Source organism: Pagrus pagrus (genome assembly GCF_965226575.1).
Source record: "Pagrus pagrus genome assembly, chromosome: 13".
Taxonomy (NCBI): domain Eukaryota; kingdom Metazoa; phylum Chordata; class Actinopteri; order Spariformes; family Sparidae; genus Pagrus; species Pagrus pagrus.
Window position 1 is genome coordinate 18,171,432 of NC_140197.1, and position 9,344 is coordinate 18,180,775.

The following is a 9,344-nucleotide window of genomic DNA, read 5'->3' on the forward strand; positions in this document are numbered from 1 at the left end:
CATCTGGTGATGTAGAGGGCACTGACTCAGCAGGTGTTGTGTGAGAGACCTGCACAGGCTGTGAAGAACGTGTGGGTTCCTGAGGGTTAATATAAACACCTGTAAATCTCATGACCTCCCACTAAATAAACTAAGGTACACACTGACAGAACCACAACTATTACCTTTGGGAGACATTATTGATTCCTTCTGATAAGTTGTTTACCCACTTTTAGACATGAAATCTGTTTTTATATTAATGTGCATTTAAAATACATTTATCCTGTACTAACTCATCTCAATCACAAAACTTGGTCTACCTGTCCATTATTCTTTAAACAACTAAAATCAGACAGCCACCGTTTTGTACATGTCGTTTTAACATTTCTAAAGCTGCATGGTTTAGCTCCAACATATTTAATAGATATTACTCTGAAGAGATAAACAAACAAACAAACCTCTATTGACTGTACCCACGTATAAAATAAAAAGATAATGAAGCTGGAAAAAACTACCCTTAACATCACAATGTTTCACTGTAGACATGGTCATATGTCACAGGCCACAATCAACAACCTGATCAACTCTATGCGAAGGAGATGTGTTGCACTGCGTGAGGCAAATGGTGGTCACACCAGATACTGAGTGGTTTTCTGACCCCCCAGACCCCCCCAATAAGGCAAAACTCTACATTTCCGAGTGGCCTTTTATTGTGGCCAGCCTAAGGCACACCTGTGCAATATTCATGCTGTCTAATCAGCATCTTGATATGCCACACCTGTGAGGTGGGATGGATTATCTCGGCAAAGGAGAAGTGCTCACTAACACAGATTTAGACAGATTTGTGAACAATATTTGAGAGAAATGGGAGCAAAAAATGGGAGCAAAAACAATTGTTGCGTTTATATTTTTGTTCAGTGTATGAATATGTAAATACATCGATCTCTGACTGTACAATTGTTGCTGTTTAGCTCTTAATACTTTTATTGTTGAAAGTGAAACACTGATTCAATTCCCATGAACACAGATGCATTTGATTCCATTTCTTTCTACATTGTATCATGGAAAATAAAGAAGTGAGTATAAGAAAATGAGCTACTAAAATATGAACTGCAGTACATCTGAACTGGATCTACAAAAAATGAGCTGGAGCATAGCGAATTCAGTTTATATTGTTGTTACCCTGGGAATCCAGAGTCAATCATGTCAGTCCATGTTCATATATACACAAAAAATAGTTGTTGTTTTTTTAACTTGTGTACACTAGTGCTGTATTTTTTTCTTAGCACACACACATACATAACTTAGATACATATAAGAGGGAAAAATACAAAAGTGTAGAGTAAGAGTATAAAGTGCAAAATGTAAATATCAAACTATCTTACAAAACAACAATACTCTTTACCGCTTTAACATTTTTAGTTTTGTCTTTTAAATGTATTACATGCTTAACAACTGTTACAAGATGGTTTGTGTTTTGGTGTCTTTTCAATTGATGGTTGGTTTTTGCTCTTGATAATAAGTTGGATACCAGTCCAATGCTTCAGCAGGCTGGCATACAGCCATATGTGACATGATCACTGTTCAAAGACAAACTACTTTTTCACAATGATGTTGCAGGCAACAGGACCTCTGAACGTAAACCCCAGGTAGAATGTGATGTTTTCATTACCATGGGGCACTGAAGGTACATGAAGAGGCAGGATATTGAACTTCTTTTTCTGAGGTCCCTCAAGGTACACCACTCCATCTTCAGTCCATCCAGAAACACATTTCAGCATCTCTGCAATCTCTGGCTTTTTCCATGCCTCACCACTAAACCATTTCATGCGTTTCTCAGAGACTGAGAACACCTTTGTGATACTTTCAAACTTTCTCTTGTGGACAAATTTATCCAATCCGTTTCCACTGCCCAGGAAGAAATGGGTGTACAGCCTTCTCTTTCGCTGAGGAATGTCCTTCATCTTAGTCCAGTAGCCTTTTTCCATGTGTTCAACAGCCGACTGCACAATTTCATATTTCGTTTCACTCTCAAGTTCTGTGTCATGATCCTCAGGCCAGAATAGCAAGGTAAGCAAGAACAGGGCACTTGGTAAGCATTTCCTTTTATCAGATGGGAACTGACGGCAAAGTGCCTGCAGATCTTTCAGTGGAGCTACCTTCTGAGTCTGTGGTGACAGGCAGTTCAGAGAAATGTGGGTCACTATGTAATTGACAATATCCCTTTGGCAAAACCTGGCCTTTACTGGATTGCTGGGGTAGAAAGAAAGGATGGCCTCTAGAAGAGGTACTACATCCCTCTGGTCAGTTAGCTTGGAGAGGATGGATGTTATGTTCCCCCCTCCAAGGTGATAGATAACCATGCGTTTTTGGAAAGAAGTTAGATTGGCTGGGATTGACTGTCCTTGTTTTAGAAGTCCAGTGCAATAAGGTTCACTGAAGTACTACCCATACTCTGAAGATTTTTTTGCCAGCCATGTCAGTGGATGACTGATCTTTTCTTCAGGACTTTCATGGGTCTCTTCTTCATCTGCACCAATGTCTGTCTGGAAGTAACTGAGGTCTTCCGAAATCCATTCCAATGCATCTTGCATTGTCTTGTTTAGTTTTTTCAAACGGCCATGAAATGGTTCCCAGGGACCTTCAACTTCTTCTGGAATGTAATCTGTTAACAGGTACTTCATACACTCTGAATGGCCATTGGCTCTGTTTGCAAACACATCCAATGAAGTGATCAGTTTGAGAAGGCTGCAACCAACCTCAACTTCAGAGAAAAACCCAGAGCTGTTGACATTGTCCATGTCTGCCTCAGCTGCTTTCTCACATTCCTGAAAACACTCAATGGCTTTCAGTGCAGTCTCCACAGCACCTGCTGTATTTTGAACTGTCTTTGGTGGGTTGTCATTGTCAATGGCCTTGTATTTTGCTTGGAACCATTTTTTGTACACCTGCCCTTTTGTGTCAAGTATGTATGAGTTGTTGGGCAGCTGTTTAGCTGCTGTCTCTGCCCAGTGTTTTGCCTCTTCAAACTTTTCATAAGTATAATGAAGACGAGCAAGTTGTTGTGCAAAGAATGGATCTTTATGGAAACGCTGGAAGGCTTCCTTCAGTAACTCAATTGCTTTGTCTGGGCTTTTCCTTTTTCCACGCACATGCTCAATCAGAGGGGAGAAAAAACTATCATATTTGTCCCCTTTGCTTAAGTGCTCTCAAAAATGATATTCGTCCCTTCCAAATCTGTGCTCAAAAAGCACGTTCTCGTGGAGCAAATCCATGGCCAAACTGCTTTGGGTCTGTGTGCTCCCCAAAAGTTGTTGAAGAATTTCCTTTGCAACAAGTGGGTGGATGATTCTGATTGATTTAATTTGTGTCTTGTCATCTCTGAGGTGCAAGAAGACTAGTTTCGCTTGATCACTGAGTGATCTCTCAAACTCATGCTGGTGAAACCTTTCCATGTGAAAGGTTAAAGCAAGGAAAGCTTCACAATGGGACTGAGAAATGAAAGAGTTCTGAACATAAGTGTTCAGCAGTGCTACATAGAGAATCAGGCTTGGAGCTTGGATCTTGGAGCAAATGTTTCACAAACTGTTGAACGTAATCCACATTAAATACTTCACTCATCAAAACAAATGTCAGGATGAATTGAGGCTCATATTGTTCTTCAAGCACCTGTCGTTTTCCGGAGAACTTTTTCTTCTCCTTAGCAGACAGTTTGTGAGTGACAGACACATTCTGTAATGGAGACTCCTTGCATTTCTTCTCTGGATCATGGGATCGTCTGCAGCTCAACAGGATGAAACATAGAGTTCCAAGCTGGATTCTTTTGGTGTTAATAGCAACCTCTAGTTCATTCCTGAGATCATCTAGATAGTCTTTGTCAGAGTCTTCAATGAGGAGCAACACAGGAAGACACCTCTGTGGATCGTTTTCTTCATATTCTCTTAGTTCAACTGCATGTTGTGCAACAAGAGGAGCTGAGTATGAAGGCTTCACAACTGCACACCTTAGACCTCTTCTGTTGTTCCAAAGCACTTGTCTTGCCACAGTGCTTCCACCACTTCCTGGATGATGGTAGATGTTTATACTGTTCACTGGAGTCTGATCTGCATTCCATCTCAAAGCATCATGGAGAAGTTTTGGAAACATCATGATAAGCATCTCTTTCGATGACCTCCCCAACATCCTTGTGCTCAGCAAGCCAGAAATTCAGCCAGTTCACTCTCCCACTGCGGTAGAACTGCTGTTCAATGTTTGCTTTCTCCTCGTAGATGAAATCTTCACTTGTTTCATCACAATGATTGACTGTCACTATTTCCAGAGAATACATCTGTTCTTCCACCTGTGTTTCAAGAAGACATGTCCCTTTCACGAAGACTGGCAAGTGTTTGCTGGCACAGGCTTTAACGGGTTGTATTTGCTGCAGAGTTGCATTAATGTGACTCATTTTCATCCCAACGATACTGGAATTGTTCACAGTTTCTGTTCCACATGAGCCCTCTGCAAAGCTTTGCCACTTCTGGAAGTTTTTCTGTGATTCACAGATGCAGATGATGTCTTCATGGCCTTCAATGTCTCTGAAAAACTCATAAAAGCTGTGCAAGAGTGGTTTCTCAACTGGTGATGTGAGAAGAAAAGGGACCTGGAAAGACCCCTTTGGCAAGATTTGTTTACAGATCAAAGACACAGCTTCACTGAAGAAAGTCATTTTTGTCTTGATCCAAGTCATTTCATCACATGGAGTTTCACTTCCTATGAAATCAGTCCGGCCATTACAAAAGATCCAGCTAGTCTGCTCGAACAGATGCAGGTTGCTTGTAAATTCTTTGATGGTCATGTCACCTGATTTTCTATAGCTCTGCAGAGAATGCATGTTTGCAGCGTGATGCTCAAGGTATTTACTGCAAAGACCTGATATCTTTGAGTCTGGGTCAAAGTCAAACACACAGGATATTTTCATGTTTAGCAGCCAGTCAATGTTGCAGAGGTCATCAGGTTTAAATCTGTTTGTGACGAGAATGAACCATTTCTCCTTTTCAATGAATTTCTTCCCATTGTCATTAGCATGGTGAGTTTTCTTCCGAGGTCTTTGCAGAAGTCTGGGGCACTGAGGAACTGATTCTTCTCTGCTTCTTCTCTTAAGGCATCCCGATCTTTCAGTCGCTGGTAAAAGTCACTCAGGTCTTTGTCACTCACTGGCTCTGTTTTTGAGCCTACCCTCCGCAGAATAGTCTCTTTCTCATATTCTACTTTGTTAGTTGACTCCTTGAAGTTTGGCAGGCAAACTGCATACACCTTGCTCTTTACAATACTTAACAAAGGCACAATGTCAACCTCAACCACGTACCTCTTTTCTGTGCTTTCTTGATCCATAACCTCAATGAACCTTGGTGGCCGCACACACTGGCGCACATGCTCCTTGTCAGAGGAGATGCTCTTTTCAATGTAGTCCAAAGCATCTACATAGATGTCTTTCTCTTTTACAGGGATACCAATTATCTCACCATGCACGTATCCTGCATCCTCCTTGCTGTCCATCACACCAAAGTGTATTGTGCCATTTGATCTGATATTCATACAGCCACAAGCAAATTTAAGAACCTCCTTTGCAAACTTAGCTTGGAGTCGTGTGCGATCCAAACCAGCAGCTAAAGAAAAAGACTTAAATTCATGGCATGGAGACGTCAGGTTAAAAGCACCAGATTCTGGCTGCAGGACTCGGTGCTTTACATAAATGAAATCGATCCCTTCTTGATCAAATGGTCGTGGTCTGCAGTCTTCCTTTGATGTCAACACACATTGTTTCTGAGCAGTTTGGCTCTCTTTTAAGGCATCTTGATCTCTTTCAGGAATATGTGCTGGAGGACCTTCACTTGTTGTAGGACATTGATTCAGATTTTTTTTCTGCTCAAACTCAGTTTTGGTGGGTTTTTTCTTCTCTTGAGACTTTTGCTTGGAGTTGATGAGCTCATCTCTCTTTTGAATTATTAAATGAGCAGGCCCTGATTTCATGCAAATCTTTGTCTTTAAAAAGTCCTCATTCAGTGTAACAAGGATATGTCCATCTACTTCTTCCTCATAGAGTTTATCTATGTACTGCTTCTTCACTCCAATAGATCGTAGCCAGATGCTTACTTGAGATTCAGTCCAGCTCCTGGGTGAATGGTCAAGTTTGTCTTCTGACTGGTCAAGTTTGTCTGCTGTATAGTCGGGGAAAAAAGACAGAAAAAAGCAATACGTTGGAACAGAATCAAAGAAGCGACATAGTTCTCTTTCACACTTAAGGCATTTATGGTTTGCACGTTTAGTATTACATAGTTTAAACATCGACAGTACATTTTCCATTTCATCAACAAATCCCATTAAGTCTAAAACCAACAACGTGTTAGCACGAATCTCACTACCTTCCAACTTCCTTATATTGTACATTCATCTCGTACTTCTTGTCTTGTTTCATCATTTCTCCAAACAGCTGCAATAATTTCAATACTAAAGAAACCTGGTGCAGGTTCCAATTTAAATAACTTCCGTCCAATTTCAAACGTACCTTTTCTCTCTTAAATACTTGAAGGAACAGTTGCTACACATGTTCACAACCACTTAACTGACAACAATCTGTTCAAACAATTTCAGTTTATTTTCCCCCTTTTACAGTAGAGAGGTAGCCTTGGTAAAAAACACTAATGATCTGCTGATGGCAGCTGACTGTGGGCTTTAAACCATACTTGTCCTCCTTGATCTGAGTGCAGCCTTTAACACCATCTCACATACCATCACCCGAGAAACGTTAGCTTCTATTGGGATCTATTGCCATTTTTCCACTAGCACTTGTGGCCGCGCCAAGTCAAACCGAGCTGCGTTAATTTGCTTTACCATTCCCAGTTTTACTGGGGCAAGTGCTGCGCCAGCAATGGACCTGCTCCAGGGTAGGGCCAAGCCGCCCAGCGACATCTCACCACTGTGACCAACCCGTAGACAGAGCTCAGTCCTTTTGTAACTTCTAATGGAATCTCCTCAGTTTCTCTCGTCCTGTTTGTACTTTCAAATATCTGTTGTGTTTTACTGATTGGTCATGTTCACTTTCAGCTGTTTCAAGAGTCATGCTTAGTTACTGCTGGTGAAAACGCCACGTTTCTTGTCATGCTGCTTCATAATAAAAGCCTTTAAATGACTTAAAACAGGGGTCTATTATTGTGAAGAAGTTATAGTAAATCAAATGTGTTTGTAACAGAATTAGTGGAGCCACTTTGTTAGCGGTGATTCTTAAATAGTACTGCGGGGATTGGGACAAGCACGTCATTGGTTTAAGACACCTTCAAGCAAGTAGTTGTGATGGAAATGCAAAACCCTGACTATGCTGGGCTTCCATTCCGAGTCAAACCGAGTAGAGCCAGGCCAGCAGTGTTAAATCTTTTGTTAATGCTGCTGTAACATGATATTCCACACGGGATCAATAAAGTATGTCTGTCTGTCTGTATATCAATCTAAATGCAGACAGTTCAAACTACTGCACCTGAAAAAAGGGCATCTCATGAAAACCAACTTGTCACTCCACTCACCCATGATCTACTGTGTCCTTTCTTCACATCATCAGCAATAACTTATTTTCAACTTCCATCTGCAAAAGACAATGTTACACAGTTACAGTCAGTCCATTGACATCTTGCTTACAGATTAGAGGTGTGCCCCACCCTATTGTTCACAATATCACTGGTATAATTATTTGTTTTATGGTTGGTTTGTAGAGCTTTAATAACATCACCAACCTGCTGCAGCCAAGATAAATATTCCTGAATTTAACTACACACCCATACACACTAGAGATGTAACAATATTCAATATTTTATTGAACCATTCAATACGCCCTGTTAGGTTCAATACACAAAGGCAAACAATACAATACAATACAGTACAATACAATAGTACAATAATGTTTGCTGTTTAACTTGATTGGATACTGCATATGTTTTTTATGGAAGGCAATTAAGATAAGTGTTAAAAAACCAATAAAGGTTTGTGGTTTGACTATATCTGCTTTTAATTATTTTTACATGCAATATTGCCTGAACTAAGACATTCTACAATGAATACTTGTGTACTTTTGGTATTTAAAGTATTATTTAATGCTAATAGCACTTATGAAGGCTACTTTTACTTAAGCTATAACTTTTACTTAAGTGAAAATCTGAATAGGCCAACTTCTTACACCACTATTTATAGGTAGGCCTGTGTAGTTTAGGCCTTCAACTGGCAGGCTCCCAAAGCATATCAGTGTGCATCAAACAAGTTTGAGAAACCACTGGTCTGGATAGCATGCAGTCACTGTGGAGCATAGGAAAGAAACACAGAACGAAAGTAGGATGACCTGTGTGGAATCACAGATATTTTTAGGGGGAGAGATACTCGTTTTTATGACCAGGGCAGGTAAGACCGAGGAGATGAGCCACACAGATGAGACACCAAAAACACCAAAAGAGCTACTGAAGAGTTGAAGGAGGGTGTGAGATAGATGAGACATTACGTTAACACAGTTTGGGCTTTATATGGTCTGGTAAATGGTCTGCATTTATATAGCGCTTTTCCAGTCCTCTCGGACAGCTCAAAGCGCTTTACAACACATGCCACATTCACCCATTCACACACACATTCATACACTGATGCTGGAGGCTGCCATGCAAGGCGCCAGCTGCTCATCAGGAGCAATTTAGGGTTCAGTATCTTGCTCAAGGACACTTCGACATGTAAGGGGGAGCCGGGATTCGAACCAGTGACCTTCCGATTACTAGACGACCCGCTCTACCTCCTGAGCTACAGCTGCCCTATATCAAGACACTTGTTTTTGTACATTAGCATTACCATGAGTGAGGCGAAAACCACGACACTCCCTATATACATTGAAAGAGGCAACCATTGTTCTTACCTTGGATAACTGCTGGGAAGTCGGCATATGTGCGCAGTGAAATTTGTCAGAGCCTGTGGGAGCAAATCGCAGCAGCTGCTCCAACTTCACCAGACCTCTGTCATCTGAGAGCTTACGCTGCAGGATGGGAGCCATGCGCATGCTCAAAGAAACATGAGATATGTCTCATGAAAGGTGGTGGACCCTCACCAGGTAGCTTGGCCACTTCTACTGACTCCTGTTTCCAGCCTTTGGGAACAACTTACAGTATGTTTACATATATCACAAATCTCTTGCACTGAATACAGAGATTCAAAACTGATAGTGATCTTGTCATCTGCAGCATACACTCTAAATTAATAAGGGATATATGGATAGTGTTTCACTTGATTGTTTATTCTGAATTTTATTTTGTGTTTTGTGAATATTTTTGGTCGACACATTGCATTTGACTTTTATTGCATATCCA

General features: G+C 40.8%; 1 protein-coding gene and 1 pseudogene across 2 annotated transcripts; both read right to left on the minus strand.

The window, feature by feature from the left end:
* Positions 1-1,506: 1,506 nt before the first annotated feature.
* On the minus strand, positions 1,507-3,179 carry LOC311268643 (sterile alpha motif domain-containing protein 9-like). Its single transcript, XM_084372389.1, has one exon. The coding sequence runs from the start codon at positions 2,340-2,342 to the stop codon at positions 1,575-1,577; it is 768 nt and encodes a 255-aa protein (XP_084228515.1). The 5' UTR covers positions 2,343-3,179; the 3' UTR covers positions 1,507-1,574.
* Positions 3,180-3,971: 792 nt separating this feature from the next.
* On the minus strand, positions 3,972-8,968 carry LOC311268642 (sterile alpha motif domain-containing protein 9-like; annotated as a pseudogene). Its single transcript, XR_014624908.1, has 3 exons — positions 8,897-8,968; positions 7,536-7,594; positions 3,972-6,176 (listed from the first exon to the last, which is right to left on the minus strand). The product of XR_014624908.1 is annotated as a sterile alpha motif domain-containing protein 9-like (transcript).
* Positions 8,969-9,344: the final 376 nt, after the last annotated feature.